This window comes from Condylura cristata, unplaced genomic scaffold, assembly GCF_000260355.1.
Source record: "Condylura cristata isolate star-nosed mole 26May11 unplaced genomic scaffold, ConCri1.0 scaffold00003, whole genome shotgun sequence".
Classification (NCBI taxonomy): Eukaryota; Metazoa; Chordata; class Mammalia; order Eulipotyphla; family Talpidae; genus Condylura; species Condylura cristata.
Window position 1 is genome coordinate 30,975,837 of NW_004567104.1, and position 25,155 is coordinate 31,000,991.

Below are 25,155 nucleotides of genomic sequence, written 5' to 3' on the forward strand. Positions count from 1 at the left end.
ACAAAATCAACAGCAACCCCACCGAGTTCAACTACTCATTCCAGCAGCCTGGCCACCACAAAACCTGGTTCCACAGGTAAGAATAATTTCCTTAAAGCAGCAAACACTCTTTACCCTCAAGCTGAAAATGACAAACCAGAATCACAGAGCAACTTTACCTACATGGGACCCAGCGTTTAGCCCGCCACAGCTGCCTCCTCTCCCAACAAGGCGGGACCTCACAGGTGGCGCCAGGGGTTAAAGCCTGTCAGCAGCATGAGTTTGATCCCCAGCTGGGAGCTGACCCACATGGCTGAGCAGACCACTCCTGACCCACCAGCTGCTCCCTTCAGCAGTGTATTTATTTCAGTAGATCTGCATGTTCTGCTCCCCACTCTGTCTCTGGTGATCCTCTGTCTAAATCTAAAAAATCAAGACTCCTCACTAGGGAGATCCAGCCTTGTGGAAGATAGCAGGAATTGTTTTCTGCTGGGGTAGGGGACTAGGTAAAAAGAGGCCCTATGTTTCCTAGAATATGAACCACTGAGATGAAAAAATCGGTGAGAAAATCTAGTGGTGATAGCAGAGACACAAAATATCACCCGCAATTCTAGTCTGTTTCCTTTCCTTCCCAGCCATCCTTCCTAAAGCTATTTGCCAAATGTGGAGTATTTTTATGAACTTGGACTTTGTGATGGCTACTTCTTCAGTTGGCTTCTCTGAAAAGATTTTTGGAAATAATTTCTCAGCCCCAAATAAGCACTGACTCCCTAGCTGCACTCACTGGTCTAACTCTGGTCCATCTAAGGAGGGAGTGAGTCCTCCCTTTATCAAATGTTACTTTAAAATTTACACGTGGGCCCTCCCTGGTGGCTCAACAGGTTAAAGCACAGCGCTGTGAAGCTAGCCACAGCCACTGCAACACAAGTTCAATCCTGGCCAAGGGGGTGACCCATATGGCGCAACAGACCTCTCCTGACCCGCCCGCTGCTCCCCTCAGCAGTGTTCTTTGTCAATTTGCCTGTTCTGCTCCCCACTCTGTCTCTGGGGAATCCTCTCTCTCCCTGCACATCTGGCCTGTACCCCATTTCTGTATGCATAAATAAATAGATCTTTTAAAAATTTTTACATGTTACAGTAGAAGCTGACCACATTTAGAAGTTGAGCTAATTCGTACAGTTGGAGCCTGAGGGACAACGTGACATACCTCAGCAGTACTCAGAGAGTCCTAGGCATGGCTCACACCCTTGGCCAGAGGAGAAAGTTATTGAAGCAGAGACCAGTTGCCTCAGTTTGGAGACCTTGGCTCAAGCAGGGATAATAGAATTTTATCACTTAAGACAAATGAGTAAATATTTTAGGTTTTGTGGGCCACAAAATGGTCTTTGTGGCTGCTATTCCATTTTGCCACTTTATATATTTTTATAATAGTTTTATTGAGATATAATTCACATATCATACCATTTCAAATATACATGTCCGTACTTTTTACTATACTCACAGTTGTGTGCCATCACCAAAATCAATTCAAGAACATTTTTTCATTACCCCCAAAGAAACCCTGTGCCTATTAGTAAATAGTTCTGTCCTGCCTCCCAGCTCCAGACCACTGGCCATCTCTTTTCTCTCTGTGAAATTCCTTGACTTTGAACAATTTATAAAAGTGGAATCAGTTCCATTTATATGGCTCTTGGTACTTACCTGTTTGTTGTTCAGCATGATGTTTTCAGGGTTTATTCATATTGTAGCATCTGTTTTGCCTTCATTCATTTTTGTTTTAAAGATTTATTTATTCGTACAGAACTGGGGTACAGACCAGAGATGCGGAGGGTGAGAGGATTCACCAGAGTCAGAGTGAGGAGCAGAACAGGCAGATCGACGAAGTACACTGCTGAGGGGAGCAGCGGGCAGGTCAGGAGAGGTCTGCCGCGCCATGTGGTCACCTCCAGGACAGGCGGGGGATCGAACTCATGCGGAAGTGGCTTAAGCTTCTTTGTGCTGTGCTTTAACCCACTGAGCCACCAGGGAGGGCCCCTTCATTCATTTTTATTACTGAGATGTATTCCTTTGTTTAGGTCTACCATTCCTTTCTTGATGGACACTTTTGGTGACTTTGATTTATGGTGCTAAAATATACATGTGTAGGTTTTTATAAATATATACACTTTGCCATTTTGATTTGAAAGAGCCATAGTCGAAAGATAAATGAATGTACCTCGCTGTATGCCAGCACAACTTTAAGTACAAAAATAGCAGATGTAGCTCATGAGGCAACCTCTGGTCTAAAAGATTCCTCAAACCTAGACTTAAAGGGTCTAGATAAACCTTTCTCATATTGGGAAATTGAGGCCCAGAGAAGGCATAGGTCATTGAGCAAGGTGATGGCTTCCCAAGCCTTCATCTTTTGGCCTCTTTATTTTTCAACAGATCTAGGCAAGGGACGATTAAGCAGACAGAGCTAGAGCCTAAATCTGAGACCTGGCCCCCATCTTTCATGTTTGAAGGGGCTGCTCTGAAGGTGAGGTCAAATCAGTCTCAATTCCCCAATCAGCTGCCCTGGAGTCAGGAAAGACAGCCTTTGTGAGCCAGTCCTGCTACCCCAGACAATCTTTTGACAAATCATTTCTCTTTAACTTCAACGTCCTCATCTGTAATAAGGTATGACAACTAAATAGCCACCAAGTTTCTTTCAGCTGTACATCTGTGACTTTATTCCAGGCATAAAAAAAAAAAAAAAAAAAAACAAGCTAACAAGTCTGTCCTTGAATGCTAGGGAACAAGCATGCAAGGAGTTCTTTGTCTGATGTATCCAGAACAGAGCTGGATTCAATATCTTCCTGGGATTTTCCAAGTCATCCTTGCAATGTGAGACTCTTTAAAAGCCCCCTACCTCAGTGAAAATACAACTCACACTTTGTCAGAGAGGTGACCTTTGCTATTGTTTGTGTTAGAATTACTGCATTATAAATGCCATCTTTAGTTCCACGTAGCCTATTTTGTTGAACTCTTTGGCATTTTTTAAAAATTTTGTAATAGTTTTTTTGTTTGTTTGTTTGTTTTACAACTGGGCATGGAAGCCTAGTCAACATATACAATGAAATCATCATAGCCGCTCTAGTGATATATTCATTAGCAAAATGCAGAGGTGAAAGGGGAAAAATTCCCTATCCTCTGGGTTATAATAGTTTATTTTTACATATTTTTGTGCATTTTCCCATCTCAGTTGCAGTCCTTTGGGCTCTTTGGCATTTTTAATAGGTTTTCTTAAAAGATGTATTAATTTATGCATGCAGAACTGGGGTATAGACCAGAGGTGCAGGGGCCATGAGAGGCTTCACTAGAGACAGAGCGGGGAGCAAAACAGGCAGATTGACAACGTACACCGCTGAGGGGAGCAGGAGGTGAGACAGGAGAAGTCTGCTGCACTGTGTGGGTCACCTCCCTGGCTGGGGATCAAACTCGTGCTGACGTGCCTGTGGCTCGGCTAGCTAGATTCCGTAGCGCTGCACTTTAACCTGTTGTGCCACCTGGGAGAGCCCAATAGGTTCTTTTTTAATAGTTTTAGATCTACTTTAAAATTTAGAGGAAGTCACAGAGATGTCACGTGTGCCCCCCAGCCCTCATGCAGAGAGGTACATCTGTTTCAGCTGATGAACCCCTAACTGACACATCATAATCACCCAACTACTAGCTTGCCATTGTTGGGGTTGTGCATTCTCTAGGTCTGGACACATGTATAATGACGCATGTCCATCACTGCTCAAAATATGCTCTGTGCTCCAGCTTTTCATCTCTCTTCCCCTTCAGCCACTGACAGCTGCTAATCTTCTTGCTATTGCCATGGTTTTGCCTTTATCAAAATGTCATTAGTTGGAATCATACCATATGTAGCTTTTTGAGATTGATTTTCCTACTTAGTAGCATGCACTAAAGATTCCTCCATCTCCTAGATGGCTTGACGACTCCTTCCTTTTACTGCATATCAATATTGTGTAGATGTGTCACAGTTTGTTTTCTTATGCATCTACTAAAGGACATCTTGGTTGCTTCCAAGTCTAGGCAGTTTTACATAAAACTGGTCTGCATATTATGTCCTTATTGTGTGGAAATAAATTTTACCTCCCTTAGGTAGATGCTGAGGCATGTGCTTGTTGGATCATATGTTTAAGAAATGATCAGACTGTCTTCCAAACTGGCTGTACCATTTTACATTCCCACCAGCAAAGAATGAGCGTTCCCAGTGCTCACCACCTCCCCAGAACGATTTTATTTTTTTAGTTGAAGTAAATCAGGCCCATAGTTATGGGGGAGATGCTCAAACAGAGAATATATGCAGTAAAAACTCAACCTCCCTCCCATCCTCACTCACTAGGACCCATGTCCTTAGTTTTTTGTGTCTCCTTCCAGAGATAATTTATGCAAATACATGCACACATATTTGGGTGTTTGTGAGTATTCTTCCCCTTGTTAGGCACATGGTTTTATACATACATATAATCTCTCTATATGTGTTTATATACATATATACATATACACACATACAATATATAATAGCATATAAAATATCTATAAAATAGCATAAAAATATCAATGATTTCTGCCTACATATTCATAAAAATCTTAAGAGAATTTTGAAGAAGCAGCAGACACTTGATCTATTCTGAAATCGAAGCTCAGAATTGTTTCATTTGACAGAGCTTGGCCAGCAAACTCACCAATGGCACTGATTTAACTTCCTCCCTTGGACTCCATCATTTCTCAGGAGATAGGGAGGACACTGTGGCCTGCCAGTAGTGTGGAAGTCACTGAGATATTAGTCTCACCTTCCCACAAGTGGCACATCAGGACACCTACAGTGTAGAGTGCTAAACATCACTCCCTCTGAAAATCTTTACGTTAATCCACATTCTCCCCTTATAGTCCCTTTTCTTTCTTCATGGAACTGTATGCCACATATATTCACCATTACATCTGGTTTCTTCTTAAAGCTTCTTGCCTGTATCTCCCTACCGGACAGTAACTCATATCCTCTAAGAATGTTATGCTTCCTCTCTGCTGGTTTTGAAGAGCACTACGTAGCATAGACCTCAATGTTCTGGAAGGCCCTTGAGGTCTAAAGATTCCTAACTCTTGAGGAAGACTGCTCCCTCTCTCTGCAGAGACCCTCACCCACCAACCTCTGACCTTTACACTTAACAAAGACTTAGCTGTAGAACTTCAACAACCAACTTCCTTGAAAGAGAAAATATATATATTTATTTCCAGCTCTCCTAAGGGTATAATGTGGAATAGCATAGCCAAGAACTAGGAGGTACCCAAATAAGAGGCATGGAGATTTAAAAGAACGTTTCTGGGTGTTATTTTGTTGTTCTGTAGATTTTTAATCTCTTTCTACTTTATTTCAGCTCCCAACGGTCTTTGCCAAAACGAGACTTGTAAGGGTATTTCTTCCTGTGTTAATCTGAATAATGAACACTATTGCATGTGTCCGGTTGGGTATTTCTACAATGAAACCAAGTGTGATAAAGGTAAGCTGCAAGGGATGAACTATGATAAGCTGGCCTCATGTGTAAGGTGGAATCAAAAACTCAAACTAGTGGCAAAAAGCGTTTCTGGTATCTTAGAGGTAGAGGGATATTTGGAAGCAACAAAGGCCAGTAAAGCTGAGACTCTTGGCTTTTGTCTTAGTGGAAGAGGAAATAGACCAAGTCAGATTTGTAAGCTAGTCCTGAAGGCCTTCGGGTGGACATGTATCCTCATTCTTCTGTCCAGAGGGGTACAAAGAGACTGCTTGGTCACATAGTTCCAAAAAAAGTACAAAGTTTTCACAAATACGAAGTGTCTGTTACATGGGCAAGATCAGGTAATATAACAAAAAACATGCAACCAGGTAGACCTGGAGGCTGGTCTCTGATCTAGGTTCAGTTCTCTGTCTCAGGGTTTGTTTGCTCCATCACAGCCAACCTCCAGTTTCAGACTTAAGATCCTCTCAGGTTTAGAAGTGGACCTTTGTTGCAGATCAAATGCCTTTGCATAACTTTCTTTTGCATTAATTCACAGGGTGCTGTGATGGCCCAAGGCTGTTACCTGAGTTATAAATTTCTGTCAGTTCACAAATGAGCCATATTTTCCCTTGCCAGACCCAACTAATTAAATAGAAAACAGATGCACAATTGTTCACAGGGGGTAGAGATATTCCAGAAGCCAAAAGATGTTCCCATCTTTAGCACTAATATTATCATTTCTGGGGACCCACTCTGACCCTACGAAAAGCTTGTCCATGAAGATGTTCATTACAACCTTTCCTTTTAAATAAGCTGAAGTGCAAATTCTAACAATACAAAATGACTCCGTCAATGAAGGGAACATGTACTTTATAGACTGTTTATGTAGCCTTTCAAAATGATAGTTATGAAGATTGGAGAATGATTTTGAAAAATGTTTCTCATGTAATAATAAATAAAAAAGGACTCATGACACAGCTTTGGAATTACAGCAATGTAAAATCTGCATTGGAAAAAAATATACCAAATTGAAAATTTGGTTGAGTTACGTTGGGCATAGATGGGGTAAACCATTTTTAATGTTTCCAGAATTTCTGTATCATCCTATAAGGTTTAGAATTTTAAAATATGCATATTTTAAACAAAATAGAAATGACCCTCTTTACATAAGACAGAAACATTCTGCTTGAATTTCAGGATCACTATTCCCTGGAAAAATTCAAGTAAAAGTAAATGAAACATCTGGCCTAGAAGATGAACACTCTCCAGCCTATCAACAATTACATAAAAGAGTTACTGATTTTGTAAGTGTTTCCAACCCTTCTTCCTGTATGCATTTTTTTGGTCTAACACTGAGCCACTGGGAGGAAGGCTGGCATTCGAGTGGCACAACATGCCTTACTGCTATTGTTGACAAATGGTGACAGGCAGCCTCCCGGTGGGTGGGTAAACAGCAGCTGTCTGACCCCCCTGGGTGCCTCTCCTCCTTTGGCATCTCTGTGATCCATATCTAGAGGCGGACCTCCGGGCCTGGCAGAAGGCCTTTAAGCGAGATCCAGCCATGCCATGCTCACTGTGACGTATATATTTTTGGTGGTATATTTTTGGGTGGACAGATAAATTTAATGGTGCTTTAAATATATCATTCCCACAGAATTGAAAATACTTTTTTCCTTTTTTCTATTCAAATCTGCATAAATTTTCAAACTAGTCTGGCTCTTCTTTTTTAAGACTGGAAGAAGGACTCCATCTGATTAGCATCTATTATATATTACCCCACCATAAGAAATGTCAAAATGAACAGTAGTTTTATCTCAGTTATAATTTGTGTGTGCCTTGAAGATCAGAATGGCATCTTTTTAATCAACTGTCTTTAACCATTTTATGCAGTTTCATAACATTTTGGTGTTTTTGAACAATGCACCTATAGTTACAATCCGTCTCTTCTGTCCTTATCCGAAAACCAGTTGCCTTTTATGTGGGTCAGAATTTCATTGATACCAGAGCAATGATGCTGGCTTAGCTGACAGCTCTGTGGTTATTGAGCAAATCAGTTTATTACAGGCAATACCATTCTGATTTGGGATTGAAACTTTGTCTCATTTTGGGGAAAAAAATGCTGGGACCTGGAAGGAACCATTGTTTTGTGAAAATACAGTCTAACTTGAGTGTCTCCAAAAGGCCATTTATTAGGTACACAGAGTGCGCATGTGTTAGGTCCATGGAGTGGTGAGCGCCCTCTGTGGAACCTTCCGGGGCCTCTGGTCAACAGTAGTCATAAGTGTGACAAGACCATAACTGTGGTCTTGTTTCCGTCTCACTCCAAGTGGGGAGCAGAGTGAAGAATAGAACCTTGACTTCCCCAGACTCCAGTATTGGCTTGCTCTTCATAAAAAGTTTTCTCTCTTGTGTCTCAGACTTTAAATTTAATTCTAGGTGTTGACTCTTTTGTTGTTTCTTGGGTAGTGGCTGTGATTATGCTTTTGCCTCCTCTGTCCCCCCACCCACACCCATCCTATCTTCATCCCGCCCTTATTAGAAGTCCCAGGTTTATGTCTGGCCACATCCCTGCAGGCTTCTAGAGCTGTCTCTGCTCTTAGAACACAACTCGAGCCTACTAAGATCAACCCCTCCTAGCTCACAAAGTCATGCATCTTCTGTTCCTTCTCACTTTAAACATATTTTAGCCCGATGTAGTGGGAATTAACTGCTATTTCAAGTTTTCCAATAAGAAAAAGTGAGGCTCAAAAATTTAAATTATGCAAAATCGGCAAATGGAGAAATCAGACATGAGGCGTTCTTCCCAGTGCAGCCTGCTCCCTTCTGAACCCTGCTGCTTCTGAAAATTAGTGTTTTCCAGTCCCTGTCCAGATGGCTTAAGTGGGCCTCTTCCCTCTGTGGGACTCTGCAATCCAAAGACATGTTATTGCTTTTTTTAAACTTCTAAGGTAGGTGGTATCTCATGTGGCTCAAAGTCTCTTTTCTTCATGCTGTGTTTCCCACTAACAGGTCATAGAACTGATGTCCCCTCCTTTGTGATCTCTAGGCCCCCTGGCCACAAAGGGGGGCCATTCAGTGAGTTCCTGGGGTATGGTGACACATGCATGAATTCTGCATGTAGACAAGCCTAACAAATAGTGCAAACCTCCACAGTGACTTTGAAAAGACAAGCTTAAAAAGGTAATCACCACCGAGTGTTTAAGTTCCCACCTTTTTCTGGATAATTCTGACTTATGTCAGAATATAATATATATAATATAGAGCAAAAATTACTGTAAAGGGTTAGAACTCATTTCAAGAATAAATAATTTGCTGTGGTCAACCATACATACTTACATAAACAAGTTCAGAAAGTGTGTTTCTGTTGAAACCTAGAAATAGTATCAGTTTTTTTCTTTTTGTAGTTGTTATTAAATTTGTTCTTCTTCACAGTTTAAGGAAACATTTAAAGACAAAGCATATGGACAGACCATCATTCTTAAAATCAGGTAAGTTTACCATGGATTGATGGGGTACGTTGGAGACGTGTGTGTTTTTGCCTAACTTCCAGTCTTTTGTCAAATTCCTGTGTAATATAAAGGCCCTCTGTGGCAAGTTTCAAGTCAAGAGAAGAATGTTGGCCTGGTCACTGCAGAGTTCAACTGACCCTGCCTGGATGAGCAGGTGTGACTGGGAGCACAGCAAGATTCTTTCTGCCCTCTCTGCCCTCCACTGCTCAGTACCTTGCATACCTGGGCCAGCTTGCTTTGATTCCTTTGTTACAAACCACACCTAGCCACCCCCTGAAATGGGGCCTCCTCCTCCATATCAGGGAGAGGGATGATAAGGAACAAGAACACCCGAATTACACTCCTGGCTATTTTATTTGTTTGTTTGTTTGTTTGTTTATGCATACAAGAGTTGGGGTGTAGGCCAGAGGTGCAGGAGGGTGAGAGGACTCACCAGACAAAGTGGGGAACAGAACAGGTGGATTGACTGAAATACACTGCTGAGGGGAGCAGCAGGCAAGACAGGAGAGGTCTGCTGAGCTGAATGGATCACCTCCCTGGCTGAGGGGGTCAAACTCGCACCGAAGCGGCTGCGTCTAGCTTCGCAGCGCTGCACTTTAACCTGTTGCACCACCAGGGAGGGCCATTTGGCTATGTTCTTAAGGCTTGTGAATTTATGAAGTACAGGGATAGAAAAACATATCCTAAATCTTTAAAATACACAGCCATAAAGCAGATCAAGAGGGAATTTTTAGAAGTCCTTTCGTTTTTCTCTCAGTAGTTGTATCACTTGATTCATTTTGGACAATGAAACACTTAGAACTTGGCACAGCTGTTCTTAGGACTCCAAATGGCAATGCTGATTAGAGAGGGACTCTTACAATGCCTTGCTCATGGTGGGCCCTCAGTATTTTGGGATGTGATTTGGGATCACATGCCCATGTGTCCCGCAGCCCTGTCCCTCCTTTCCAGTTCTCCTGTGAGTCATGTGGCCCCATGCCCAATCACATACATGCCTACTCTGAAGCTGCCTCCTGACTTCTGGCTCTTCCAGGAATACCCCAGTATGGTTGATTGCTTTTTGACAGAAGTTATCGGCCTACTATATCAGATATAACTTGTTCTGCTTTCTCATTAGCTTTAGACTCCTAGATCCTAAAATTGATTGCCCACAGTTTGCCCACAGTTTTCCAAGAACCATTCAGCCTTAGATTTCTTCTGAAAGTGCACAGAATAGAGAGCTCCAGGCTTGTTAATTACCCTATTATTGCAAGCCCAGGCCTCCACATCTGGCTCCTTGTAGACAGAGGACAGTAGGTCAGAACTGGAGCTGGGTGATCTGGGAGTATAGGAGATTTGAAGTTCAGTTCAACTCGTCAACTGATGGATTCATTTCATTTTTAGCCTCTCTCCTTCAGCAAGATCCGAAATGCGTGCTGTTGAGAGCAATGTTGAAGTGACTGTAGCAAACATTTTTCAAGAAAACTCAATAACTGAGGAGGATGTGAAAAAGACAATTCAAAATGCACTGACTAACTCAAAAGAATTTGGAAACTATGATCGTAAGTACTAAATAATTTTATTCAAAGTTTTCCCAAAGATTTATCTATCTTTTTTTTTTAAAGATTTATTTATTTATTCATATGGAACTGGGGTACAACCCAGAGATGCGGAGGGTGAGAGGATTCACCAGAGACAGGCAGATAGAGGAAGTACACTGCTGAGGGGAGCAGCGGGCAGGTCAGGAGAGGTCTGCCTCCCCATGTGGATCTCCTCCAGGGCAGGCGGGAAGTGGCTTTAGCTTCTTAGTGCTGTGCTTTAACCCGCTGCGCCACCAGGGAGGGCCCAGATTTATCTATCTTTTTGTAAAGTTTTCAAACTAGATAACTGAATCCTTTTTCCAATCCATCCTTCCTCTCTTTTGTTCTCTCACTTTATTTTTTTGCTTCTTTCCAACCATCTCTAAGACATCAAACTGGATAGTTTGTGCCTCTTCCTGGAAGTCAATCCTGTATAAATGGTCTCCAGACAGAGAAAGGTGAAGAAAAGAGAAACAAAGCAACTTATACCAAGTTATGTCTTTCCAAATGTTATAGAATGTTTTCCCTGTACAGTTTCTCCTTTCGGCTGACACACAAGCCCACACCATAACCGTAACAGTTCATTTTGTTGTGTCACAATACCCCAGAACTTAGTGGTCAAAACCTACAACCACTATGTATTGTAGTTGACCCATTTCACATTCTGCGTCCGAATTTGTGTGGTGCTTAGCAGGGCTGTTCAGCTGATCTAGACAGTCTTGGCCAGTCTCAGCTGGGCTCACTGAAATATTTGTCATTAAGCCAGATGGGTCAGCTGGGGACTGCATGACCTCAGCTGGATGGTTTGTCTGCTCCACCTGGTCTCTCATCCTCCAGTGGGCTAGTCCTAGTGGGGTTTAAAAGCAATGCACAGGTGTTTCTCAAGTCTCTGCTTATCTCACATTTTTCACATCCTAATGCCAAAGCAATTCATATGAGCAAGCAGGGAGGCATGAATAAAGCGATACTACAGTCATCCCGCTCCAGCAGTCACAGATGTATTCATCTCAGAAGTGACCATTAGTGCTAGCCTCTGGGGAAATGGCCAAATTTGCAAAATAATTTCTCTTTTGGAAAGTATAGACAAATCCTGTTCATTTGTAACTTTCTGTTTCTTCAAGATTCTCATTATTCTGTTAGGACCGGGAACATAAAAATCTGGGATAAAATTCTTAAAATTCTGCCAGATAAGACAGGGCTCCTCTGCACAGTATCCCCTCTTTGGGCTGTGACCCCTTTAGCAATGTCCATTCAGTTCTCTCCATCTAAGGATTACGTCCTCCCGGATGGGACAGGAGCTGCTCTCTTTTTCTCATGTCATCATCAGAAGCACAGAACCCAGACCTCGCCTTTCCGTGAGACCCTGATAGCGTGGAAAACACACACACACACCCGCCATCCTTCTGCGATTTTTTCATTTTAACCCTGGGTTCTTTGCTGTTGGATTTGGTGGTGTTGTTTTGGGTTTTGTTTGTGGCACGCCTAACCTCATTTGGGGCTTGACACATTCTCCGCCACATTTTAATTATTCATCTCTGGTAATAGGACTCTTTTCTGTGTTTTGTTTATGTCTCTCACCTGAGAGTTGCCTGTGCAAATCTTGACAGTTCCTTAAGTTACCTGACCTTCTTTTCCATCTTTATTTTTTCTAAAACAGCTGATGGGGGTCATTTGCAACTGCACAGCTAGAATTACATTTTCAGTGTTTCTTACCTTCTTGACCAATTTGCATCTTCTAGAGTCCATCATCCTGCGACTACATCTTTTCCTTTCTGAATATTGCAGTGTTTTCTCCCTCAAAGTTGCACTTCCCTCTCTGGGTATCACTTGGTGTTTGTCTTCCAACAGACTGAACTTCAACCTGCTAATCATTTTCTCTTCAGGGCCAGGATTTCTTCCAAGTAGCAATTTGTGCTGTCAAAATCCCATCACTTGGAAGATAGGATGTTGGCAAGGCAAGACAGGACCTTATCATACACTACACTTTGGGCTTGATGAGGCTTCTTGTAAATATGAGGAAGCTGTGGGTCCCCATCAGCGTGGGGACTGACCAGTGTGGTGCCAGCTGAAAACATGCGTGCATTCCTCCGGACAAAGCTGGTGTCCTCCATCCAGTTCTCCCACTTGTCTCTCCCTAGTAATTGCTGCAAGCCCCAGCATACTTAAAACCGTTTGGCCTCAGCTCTGAGATTGCTCTTTTCAGGACCACTCCTCTCAACAGTTCTTCGCTCTGAGACCAGACATGCATTCTTAGACACATTAATAAATTGCCAAACACGAGTCAGAGATGCTCCTGGAGCACAAGCTGCTCAGGGTGTAAGTGAGAACCGTAGAACTCTAGGAGGAAAACACCTTTTCCTGCGCTGCAGCTTGTGCTGCAAAGATGGAGTTTCTCTTCTGTGTCAACTAGAATCTCTTTCTCTTAATTTACCAGTGGCAGGTGATGAAGGAAGGTGAGTTACAGGTCTGGGAGGTTCTTCTGTCTGCTCCCATCCCCTCACCCTAATCTGTTTTTACATTCATCTTTATGTCTTTAGTGACTTCCAACCTACATTTAGATTAACATTCTTTAAAAACTGCTTCATGACCTTGCTTCTGCTCAAAATCTACCAGTGGGTTCTCATGGCTTAGAGTGGAAAAGTCAATGTCTTTTTTGTCTGGCATTCAAACTCCACCAAACCTGTGATCCACCAAAGGAGTGATTATTTGCTGAGGCCCCTGAGTGGGCTCTTGTATTTACTTTAGCTCTTTCAGATTTTACAACCATGAGAAACTAGAATTATTAGTCTGATTTTATAGATGGAGATAACCTGGATTAAAGAGAACCAGCAGCCAAAACTGGCAGCGCCAAGAACCCTGTTTTCACTCTCCCCTCCACAGGGCCTCTCCCCATTCACACAACGTCCAGTCAGCCTTGACAATGGTTGTTTGCTTCTTATATAATTTGTTCACTCTGCACTTACATTATGCCTGTGTTTGTTCAAATCTTCCCTCTTTCACAACTTAGTATGATTTCCATTTCCTCCGTGATGCGATCTTTATTTATCTGGGCCCTATGATTTCCCATGGTACTGCAAATTTGGAGTGTGAGTTGCTTGATGTGACTTTCTGTGGTTTCAAATGTATACCTCTATAAAAATGGGGCCCCCAAATACGTAGTTACTGTGTTCCTTGTGGAACCTAGTACAGAGCTAAGTGTAAAAGACATCTTGAACTTGAACATACTTGCACTTCATTGGGTTGAATTATTTTGAATGGAATATTAGAAGGAAATAGGGAAGAATGGATTGGAGAGTTCAGTTTCAGACTCCCAGATTTTCAATTGTTGAATCCTAAAAGTTACTAAAAGGCAGTTATAGCAAAAATGGAGTATCGTGGGCCCTCTCTGGTGGCACAGCGGGTTAAAGCACTGCACTGAGAAGCTAAAGCCAGTTCCGCATGAGTTCGATTCCCGCGTGCCCCAGAGGTGACCACATGGTGTGGCAGACCTCTCCTGACCCACCCGCTGCTCCCCTCAGCAGTGTGCTTCGTCGATCTGCCTGTTCTGCTCCCCACTCTGTCTCTGGTGAATCCTCTCACCCTCCGCATCTCTGGCCTGTACCCCAGTTCTGTACAAATAAATAAATAAATATTTTTTTTAAAAATGGAGTATGGTGTTTTTAACAAGTTGCTTTATCCATATTGTTTTGCTCAATGTATTTTTGAATTCTTTTTTACCTCCCAGAACAAAATACTTGTGAGTATTATGGCTGTGAAGTAGAGAAGAATGGCTGTGGCAATGGCTTACAATGTAAATGCAAACCAGGACTGTACAGACCGATCTCAGTAATTCCTCTGTGTGTTGGTAAGTGTCTTGGCTGCTTTTGAGTGTTCTTCGCAGTTCCTGTTCTCTTTCCTTTCACATTTTCAAAAGTGATCTTTGCTCAAGTTTCCACGTGCATCTTGGAGCCTGAGCAATGTGAATTTTGACTCAACCCATAGACCAGGACTGGGGCCTCTGCCGAGAGCTGAGATACGGCCTGTGTGCCGCTTCCTGTGTTGAACCAATGAGCACCTCACTTTCCCTAGCCAGAGCAATGTGAAAAAATGTATTTTATGTCCTCTCACTGGGGCTAAAGAGGTTGTTTTTTGAAAGTTATCTAGAAATCACTCTGTTTTGCAGCTCAGTGTGCTGACAACTGCACTGCGGAGAAGCATAAGCAATGCTTATGGAAATCATTCAATGAGTCTGCTACTTGTGTGTGCCTCCCTGGCTACAAAGAAGACAATGGCGTCTGCCACGAGTAAGAGAATTCCCTCTTTTTCAATCTTACCATAGCTGGAGGTAGCCAAAACGATAGAGCTTGCAGCATGTACGTGGGGTTAGGATCAGGAAAGCGGTGCGCTGGTATAAGTTGGTAGGTCTGGGAAGCATCATCATCATCTGTGGTTTTTGAACATTCTCTGTGTGCTGGGAACCGCACAGATGATACCTCACACTTCAGGAATGTGCTAGTTCCCCATTGTGCTCCCACCATGCTCCAGGCCTCTCGGGCTCAGCTTCATTGGAGTTTTGAATCTCCTTGATTCAGAGGACAGAGTATTCATGCAGGTACAAATGAGGTCAATGGGTTGTGTAAGCCCCTCGGCCCTCCAGAGCTCCATGGAAGGTGCTCACTGGCCTAATGGGAGTACAGAGAAGAGAGGGGAGGAAGAACAAGGAAGGGAAGATGGAAATGGAGAAATGGAGATTAGGTGGGACTCTAACCACTGCTTCCTGTTACTTATTGTATTTCAGGTGTAGCTTTGGCTACAGCGGAGTCTCCTGTGAAGACAGTAAGTAAAAAGCCTTGCTTTGTTGCTAAGCACCTAGAAATAAACATTGACCATACTCAAATTTCTATCCAATCCCCCAATGTCTGTGTCTGGACTCTCTGGTAAAGAGAAAATCTGCCTGTAGCTTGTCTTCTGAGTCAGCCACCGCCCACCCTGAGGGCTTGGGTAGGGGAACTACTCTGGAGGGACAAGCAGAACCCATCCCAGGGGTGGGCGGGCCAGAATCTCCTCCCAGGGCAAAGAAGAACCTCTGACTAAGGTGCTCCTTTCCTACAATTGCATAATATGCATTTTCTGCTACTAGAAAGGGTAAATGACCCATCTATTCCAAAAATATCTGGCTGAGGCAGAGCAGAGTTAGAAGTTTAAATACTGGGCTCTTCTTTTTGATTCAGAGCTTTCTGCTAGTTTGGCGTGTGTCATTACAAATTCAGTTGCTTAGTTCCTTCCCATGCTCCCGCCCCAGCAAACTGAGACAATATTAAATTTATATTTTGAATGATTATATTTTATGACTCTTAGACTCTGTGAGAACACAGTGTTTACCAGAAGGAAGATGGTGGTGAGGAGGATGGAGAAGGGGAGAGAGGGACAACAGGATCAAAATTGGCTCAGAAATTTTGGCGGTGGGAGAATGCTAAGATGTGAAGCTAAAACTATATAGTTTTGTAAATAAATGGCAACTCAATAAACTTTGTTGAAAATACTAAAATATAGATGTAAAATTTGCACTTAAAAATAAAGTACATGTCATCAGATTACAAAATAATTGTTTCATTTTTACATAATGAGCTAAAGGCCAATAATCTAAGATGAAGGAAACATCATGGCCTCCCAGTCAGCACAGAGCAAGTGATGAGAAATACATTTCTCCTGTGTTATGTTGCAAGGCTGGTTTGTTAAGTCATTTCTCCCTTCTGGGCACTGAGTGTCCACACCTAAGAATGAGAGCTCTTCTGCAGATGCGCTGGTGTCTGGCCCATGAATCTAGGTCGGGGAATGGCACGTCTGACAGTCACAAAGAGACAGAGGGCTCTAGAGCAAGAATATCTGGTGGAAATATGTGAGCTTGGGGTTGGACTTTAAGATCTAAAAAATACAAAGTAAAGTTTATAAAGTTAATAGAAATAGGTAAAGTAGATTTTGATAATATTTCTCCCAATATGTCTAAAATACTATCAATTCCACATGGAATGCATTTAAGCATTATTAAGAGAGATTTTATACTTTTTTCACACTGCGTGTTCGAATCTGCTATGCACATTCCACTCAGAGGCCATCTCATTAATCATATTTCAAGTGCTAGGTAGGGCAGATCTAGATAGGGCATAGGTGGTAATGAACTCTTCCTCACCAATTCTGTCAACCACCTTGCTCCTCTATTAGCAACAAATTCAACTCCAACCCAGTTCCCTCAGCTTATAGGTCAGATAAGGTGGTCAAAAGAGCAGGGTGTGGCCCTCAATTGTGATCACCCTCCACCAAACCCAAGAAGGCCCTCCATTATGGCCTCCTTGTGTTTATGGTTTTCTTTTACCTGTCAAGCCTACCTCTCTGAGTTCTGAAGGCACAGCTGGGGAGGAGGGTGAAAGAAGATGAGCCATCTACCCCACCTTTTAAAAGGTCTGAGACCAAAGCCTGAGTCCCCACAGTCAGGTGCCCCCGGGAATACAAAGACCTGTGTAATAGACAATTCCTACTTTTCTATTTCCCTTTCAGACTTTCTGCTGATCCTCACTATCGTAGGCTCCATTGCTGGAGCCCTCATTGTTTGCATGACAATCTCACTGATCTTCGTAGCAAGGTAAGGCTTGGAAGTGTCCTTTATCTGGGGCACAGTGCCATTGGCATTAGACTCTGGTTTCCAAACACACCTGCAACACACCAGGCCTTTCCCAGGCAACATGGGGAAATAAGCTAAACCTCTCTAATACTTGACCTGTCTTTTTCTTACTTTAACTTTCTTCTGATTACATCAACTGTACATATTGCAGAAGAAAGAAACTTGTGTAAAGGAGTAGACTAGAAATACACCCACAAAACCCACCATTCTGAAACAACTAACATTCTGGCAGGTTTATTACTATCTTTTAAAATGATAAAATACACATAAGTTTGTATCTTTTGTGCATTTTTACTTATTTATTTATGTATACAGTACTGGGGTACAGGCCAGAGGTGCAGGGGTGGTGAGAGGATTCACCAGAGACAAGAGTTGGTAGCAGAACAGGCAGATCAATGAAGTACACTGCTGAGGGGAGTCAGGAGCGGTCTGCCACGCCATGTGGTCACCTTCCAGGCGTGGGGATCGAACTCACGCTGAAGTGGCTTTAGCTTCTTAATACTGTGCTTTAGCTTTAACCCACTGTGCCACCAGGGAGGGCCTCTTTTGTTGTTGTTTTTTTAATGTTGAAGTTTATTTTACTTAATACTATAATGTAACAAAACAACTATTTTCTGCAGTTCTTAAAAACTGGTTGTTAATGTAAGGTCCAGCGGACAGAATAAGGCAAGGAGACAGAATGAAGAGGGGAAGGCTTTATTGTGCTCCCTGGCGAGGTTCACAGTCCCAGTGGAGGCCTGGAGAGTCGCCCCCAGTGTACAGGCAAGGGGTCTTCTATATGTCCTGATGTGTCAGGAAAAGTGAGTCATGCTGCCCTCTGGTCAGCAGTCCCTGTTTGTTGAGGGTCTTTGATCCTTATCAGAGCGGCCACCTGGGGGCAGCACCCTGACTCCATCTCAGCAGCCAGCCCATCTTGATACTTCCAGATATTGATACCTTCTGCCACTCTGGGGGCCTGGGTATTAGACCTGGCTGTGAGGCCTGGGTGAGGGGCCTCGGTGACCTTCAGTTAACAGTGTTTAATTCCACTGATGTTGTCAAATGTCACCTTATGCAAATCACTCCCCTGCCCAGGTCTTGACATAAATGGTCTAACATCAGCCTTGACAGTGCCCCCTGGCCTTTAAGAAACTAAATGGCACAGTCATTTCTTAGCTGGGTGCCTTAATTTCTCTTAAGAACTTAAGTAGGGGCCCTCCCCAGTGGTGCAACAGGTTAAAGTGCAGCACTGTGAAGCTAGCCACAGCTGCTCCAGTGCGAGTTCCATCCCCAGCCTGCAAAGTGACCCACATGGCGCAGCCGACCTCCCCTGACCCACCCGCTGCTCCCCTTAGCAGGGTACTTCATCAATATGCCTGTTCTGCATCCCACTTTGTCTCTGGTGAATCCTTTCACTGCCCTTGCACCTCTGGCCTGTACCCCACTTCTGTATGCATACATCTTTTAAAAAAATGGGGGGGGGCAACTTAAGTAAGACTTCATTTATTCAACAAATATTTGGGTAGACTGAAGTTCCCTCCTTTAACAGGGAGAGTGCTGTTAGCGCTATTGCATTTTAAATATACCAAATAGGATTCACATTGATAAAAACAAGCCTCTTTTTAGAATAACATTTAGTTTGTATCTTATACTATGGCAAAATATGTATTTTTTACACTGTGATATGAGAGGAAAACAGATTTATATTCCTAAAATGTTTCCATTTTGACATTAACTCTTCCCCAAAGACTTAATAAGGCCACAGAGCTAGAAATGGGAATGTGACTGTCCCTTTTCCAGGGAGGGGTCCAGAACATTCTGGTTCTAGGGCAAGACTGTCTCCTCCCAGGTGGCCTGACTAACTGACCCAGGTCTCCTGTGTCCTCAGGAGCCCTCTTAAGCCTTCCAGCATATTTCTTAGCTCCTCCTTCCTGCTGCAGAGTCAGGCTTGCTCTTAGCCCAGAGTCCAGATCTTAGAACGCACCCAGAATGGTCACTCCTCACCCACTTGAAAGGCAAGGAAATCTCTCCTTAGTTACCTGAGACAGAAGTGTTGTTAAAGGGCAGGACCTCATTTGAGGCCAGGCCCTCAGGGTCACAGTGAGAATGGGACTTGATTTTATGGTCTTCCCTGTGTGGCTGAGGTCTAGTGACTGTCACCCTGAGAGTGCCCTGGGGCTCAGCTCCCTGCTCCAGCAGTCCAGAGCACCACTGGCAGGAGCAGGCCTGTGAGTGGGAAGGGCAGAGAGGTTGCCATCAGGTACCTGGGGCAGGTACTTCAATGTGGCTTTGAATTCACTGAGGCACATCTACAGACACTGACTTTGCTTAAGCACAAACTTCCACCCCCAAATCACCTTTTCTCTTTGACTTCTATTTTCTCTCCATGAGTAATTCAAAAGCAGACTATAAACATTATTGGCAAAATTTGAATGGGACTTGCAGAATTAGATAGTAATGGTGGATTAATGTTAATGATCTGGTTTTTGTGGTTACACTGAAAACCAGGGAGTCCAATGGAGCTGGAAGGGATCAGCTTAGTGAAATAAAGCAGAAAGAAAAAGAAAAATACTGGATAGTTTCACTCACAGCAGGAGCATAAAGGACCGAGGGGGGGGGTAGGAAATAATAATAATGATGAATAGCTATATACCAGAGACATTTTACAGGGGTGGAGTGGGGAAAGGGATCAAAAATGAGTGGGGGGGGGGGGGTGGGGGTGGGTGGAGGAATGCACTGGACTATGGTGATGGCACACGGGTGATTTGGTGATGGGAAGCCCATAGGGATTACAACTGAGATGAAAAAAGGCACAAAATGATGCAAAAATAAACTGTTATGTCATTAAAAACAATTAGGGAGTCCAGAATGAATGAGATAATAAAGAATGATGGTTAATGGGGCATCAGATTGGCAAACTATTCATAAATGCTTCAGAAATATTAACAATTGGTACATCAGGCTGATGATTTTATGGAAGTTCTATGTAGGTGCTTTGTGTGTGTGTGTGTGTGTGTTTCAGTAAGTTACATGTCAATTGAAATTATTCCAAAACCAATATTAACATTTGCTTCAAGGATTTTCCTACAATTTCAGATCCTAATCCTGTTACTGATGTTATAGGTCAAAGAACAAAAAGAAGAATACCGAAGAACAGAAGTTGATTGAGAATGACTTTACAAGTATGAGGATGCAGCAAACGGGCATTTCCAATAGGGGAGCAGATACGAACATCTTTCCTAAAGCCAGGACCACAGCTTCCAAATTCGGTCAGCCACAGAACCCCTATGGACACTCAAGGCACATGCCCAACCCCGACTACTAGGTAAGTGCCTGGGCCTTCCGGTTGGATCTCCTGAGAGCACACCCAGCGCAGAGCAGAGGCCTGGCTACTGTGTCTTCCCAAGTCCTGCCTGCCCTTCTAGCTTTAAAAAAATTTTTAATGAAAGGAAAAGATCTGGGGAGGTACTCTGCTATTATTACTATTATTACAAAGCCCAACAGGGCCCTCACAGGATGTACATATCGGTCCCCAATCCTGATCCCTGTGTGACTTTGGACTCCTGATGTAATTTTTCTGCCTTCTGTTTCTTCAGCTGTAAAATGAGAAACTTAATTTAGATGCCCTTAAGTTCTCTTTAAATCACAAGTTTCTATGGCATGACCCCAATGGTTGTGAAGACAGTCCCCAGGACTGTTATCAATTATTTGTATAGTTTTCAAATAATTAATTCAATCGATGAGCTCATAAGTTAATTAACAAAAATTATAATTGTGAATTTAAGTCATCTGTTTCTACTAGAATGCTTTTTTAAGAGTTCTCTCTCTCTCTCGCTCTCTTTCTCAAATAGTAAAAAGTTGTTAGAAGCCTGATGAAGAAGTAAGCAACCATGAAGCTCTTTGGTATTTCTTCCATGTAACACCTAGCCTTTCTGAGTGGAGTTGTGCATGTTGCTAATCAAATACCTATGAAATTATATGCATATAGTGCAATGAACCTTTGTATAGTTGATTTTCACTAGTGAGTATACAATGCAGGTGAGTGACAACAATCACCATTCATTCTAGAAGACCTTCCCAAGGTCATTCACGCCTGAGAAAATGTAGCTACAGATAAGTAACCAAATTCTGGAAGACACTGAGACATCAGGAGGGAAGGATATCACTCTTTAGCTCAGTCTCTGACAAGGAACTCTTGGAGTTCACACCGAGAAAACAGGAAAGTGACATATCTCTCAGTGTTTTCAGAGGTGAGTCTTGGGATCCCAAGACCTTTTAGATGTTGACTGAAAAGCCTGGGCTAGAAATATCCACCATGAGGTCCACTCCAGATTTTTTTGAGGTGCCGGTATGTGGGAGAGGCAGAAGACAGGCCCTGGACACAGAAGCTCAGCTGTGAAAAAACATGAGCAGGAATAGGAGCATGCTGGGGAGAGGAGTAGGGAGAAGGGTCCAGGCTCCGCCTTTGTCTTGGAGCCCTCGAGTGATCGAGTAAGAGGGCACAGCCTCTAACACATGGCCTTTCCAAGACTCAAGGCTGATGAAATGGAGTGAACAAAACCCTGCAGAAGTAAGAGTTTTAAGTGACTTTGAAAGTGCGCCCATTCTGTGTGACTGGTGGTAAGAGAGGAGGCTTGTTGCCTGGAGCCCGAAATCCAGTCTTGTGAAGCAGATCCCAGAGCAGACCGCATGGCCACAGCCTTCCCTGGACACAGAGGCTTAGCTGTGACACCATCTGAAGACCAGAACTGACACGCCCACCACACCACAGTCTTTTTAAAATGTTAAGTGTGTCCTTGTTTATGTCTAATGCCTTGCCCCCTGGTTACTTTTGTTATTTTTTTTTCCCATGACTATTAGCTAACGGAGTTTACAAATAAAAAATCTTTAACAGATGTTGTCCTTCCTGATATTTGGGGCTTTTGGCGATGCTCATGGCAGTAAGTCTCACTTTCAGTAGCTGCCACCACACACAGAACACCGAATTGATTGACACCTGCTGTCTTGGCTGCTCCAAGCCAATCAGCAGAATCCCATCCCTGCGATTGACTTGACTTAGTGCTTCACATAAGTGAATGCAACTAGAATAAAGCCCAACCTTTGGAGGAAGCTTGGAGGAAGAAGGACTCCATCGGGAGACTGGGCTTGAGGATGGGAGCCCCGGACTGCTTCAGTCATTAAGGACAACGCTGACAGTGGAGAAGGCCAGGGCCAAGAAAATCGTGGGAAAATGGAGCTGGAGTTCTGACGTGACCTTACTTGGAGACCTCTGTTCCTCGCTGTCAGCCTAGTTTGTGTCGTTCCTGCTGAAAGCATCTTCACTGACACCACTTGCATTTACTCGTGTTCTCAAAGCTAGGTGGTGAGTGGAATCAAAGAAACACACTCTTTTGAGCAATTAATGCTCACAGTAAAACTATTAGCCATCAGTCAGTCAGCTAACAGCAGAATTGATGCAGACACAGCTTAAAATTGATGCAGACACAGCTTAAAATCACTGTAACTTGTTATCACAAACTTTCTTCTTTTTAAAGTAATACTGGCTTGTAACATTATATATGTTTCAGGTGTACATCACTACAGACTATTTCTCACCTGCACTTGCCTCCCTTAAGCTTGAAGATGATACTGGATCCAGTGGGCTATTTCAACCTCTTTGTAAAGAGTCCCATTGTTCGTTGTGTCCCTTTGCATCAGAGCAAACCAGTTTACATTGCTTCTCAAAGGGCCATAAGACTCTGGGCTTCATGGACCAGAGTATCATCCATTCTTCAGAGACTTCAGCTGCTAGTGTTTGAATAAAAAGAATCCTCTAAATATGGCTACATGTAATGTTTCTAAAAATGGCTTTTGTTCTCATGGTTGATTCTTAAATGATGTGCCTATAACTTGTGTGTTTCTGCTCTTCAAACTTTGCAAAGACTTTCTGACTCATTTTCCTGCAACGTTGGGAGGCTGTCACTAAGAGGTAAATCTGACCACGATGCTCCTTGCTTAAGGCTTGGGGTTCTGGGCTAAGACTGAGTTCACAGTGTCAAGCCAGGCCCCTGGGGCTCACCTCTCCTCCTCATCTGGTGACTGCCACCTATCGTTCCTGATTTCCTTCACACCCCACACCTGCAGTGCACTAACACGCTGAGCCACATCTCTGCTCACGAAACTTGTCACCTTTTCGTGACTTCACTTCTAGGCTCATGCTATTTTCTACACTTGGGCTGCACTTTCCTTTAGTGACCAACAGACACTCCCAACTGTGGAGATGAGCTAAACCAGTTTCTTCTGACCCACCTCCCCGGCTGTCCTGTCTCCTCACAGCACACTCAAGTAGAAGTGTCACCTGTTCATGTAGCAACTGGGTCCTGTAACCTGTTCCCAGGAAAGAGGTTGTGCATGGCTTCCTTCTCAGTCAGTGCAAAGGCGTGCAAACACATTAAATAGTTGTGAAACAGGAGTACAAAGTAGGATTCTTACAACTCAGCCTTGAAGAGCATATTCATTATCTTGATTATGGTGACGGTTTCAGGAGTATAAAAAACTTGTCATAGATCTTTTTTTTGTTTGTTTTGAATTCTATTTTTTTATTGAGAGAATGGATTACAGCCCTATATATGGTTCAGGGACATAGGTTCCACCTCTTCAGATGTATGTCACCACACCACACCCACCACCAAGGTACCCGTAATCCTCCACCATAGTCCTTCAGGACCCTGCTAACCTTTGCTGCTCACACCCCCCTCCCCTGGTCACATCAGTTTACTATCAGATTTCTATTTCTAGGTTTGTTTTTGGGCTTGGTTGAAAGGTTCATTTCCTAGCTGAGGCACTGAGGATGATTCAGTTCATCCCTGGCTGTGCAGGCCATAGCTCACTGGACAGTCCCATCGCTTAAGGGGCATCTTCCTGGATAATAACCACACTCTGACCTGGTTTGCTTGTTATTAAGAGAAAACTATGCCATGAAAATGATGTTTGTTTTTATTGTACCCTTTGCTGACTAGACCACTAGACTTAGAGTGCATTCTTACAAATGATACTTTGCCACCACAGTATTGAATATTTAGAGGAGGCTGCAAATAAACAACTAATACATAACATTCTCATACTGGATTCAACCCAGTCAACCAGGGGCCAAGGTCGATCAGGGTCTCCATTTTGCAGTCAAATTTCTGGGGCTTGTTTTGCTTTAGTTTTATTGCCTTATGGTGCTCCTTTATAGTTCACACGTGAGTGAAATCATCTGGTATTTGCTTTTCTCCTTCTGACTTATTTTGCTCAGCATGGTGCCCTCCAGTTTCATCTGTACTGAGCAAACGGCCTGTTAAAAAAAAAAGTACTGTACACTACATACACATATCAGTCTATTGTACCTCAGTTACACCCTAATTAAACTGGTATCTTTTTCCCTTGTAACTATACGGCCCTGCGGATCTTGGCACCGGGGACAGGTGGGTGAATGAGCTGGGAAGGGCAGCCGCCCTAACAGCCCAAGGTCTCGACAGCAAGCGAGGAGCCAAAGATCTCTGGCGCCTGGGACCCACCCCACTGCCCAAGTGCTTCACTGATCTGGGGCGGCCCCAGCTTCGGGACTGCCACGCTCCTCAGGTGATTCTAAGGGCAGCCCCTACTTCGGATGGCTCCTCGTGGTCAGGCGGCACATCACCCCTTTGCCTGGGAGTCCAGGAACTAGGAGTAGTCCATCAGGCGTAAAAAGATTTAGTGAGTGGCCAGCTCCCTTCTGGAGAAAGCGTGCAGGTGGCATCAACACCAAAACAACTTGAGACAAACTGCTAAACACGGAGCTTCCCTACGACCCACAATCCCACTCCTAGGCATCTACCCAAAGACACAAAAACACTGATTGAAAAATATACCTGCACCCCCATGTTTATTGCTGCTTTATTTACAATTGGAAAAAACATGGAAGCAGCCCAAATGCCCAAAAGTAGATGACTGGATTAAAAAGATGT

General features: G+C 43.3%; 1 protein-coding gene across 1 annotated transcript; it reads left to right on the forward strand.

The window, feature by feature from the left end:
- Positions 1-28: 28 nt before the first annotated feature.
- MUC13 (mucin 13, cell surface associated) lies at positions 29-22,374 on the forward strand. Its single transcript, XM_012731687.1, has 11 exons — positions 29-76; positions 5,385-5,507; positions 6,681-6,787; positions 8,916-8,971; positions 10,376-10,533; positions 14,276-14,395; positions 14,714-14,834; positions 15,329-15,366; positions 17,086-17,170; positions 20,312-20,513; positions 21,040-22,374. Exons 2-10 carry the CDS (start codon positions 5,462-5,464, stop codon positions 20,511-20,513), a joined length of 933 nt encoding a protein of 310 aa, XP_012587141.1. The 5' UTR covers positions 29-76; positions 5,385-5,461; the 3' UTR covers positions 21,040-22,374.
- The last annotated feature ends 2,781 nt before the right edge of the window (positions 22,375-25,155 follow it).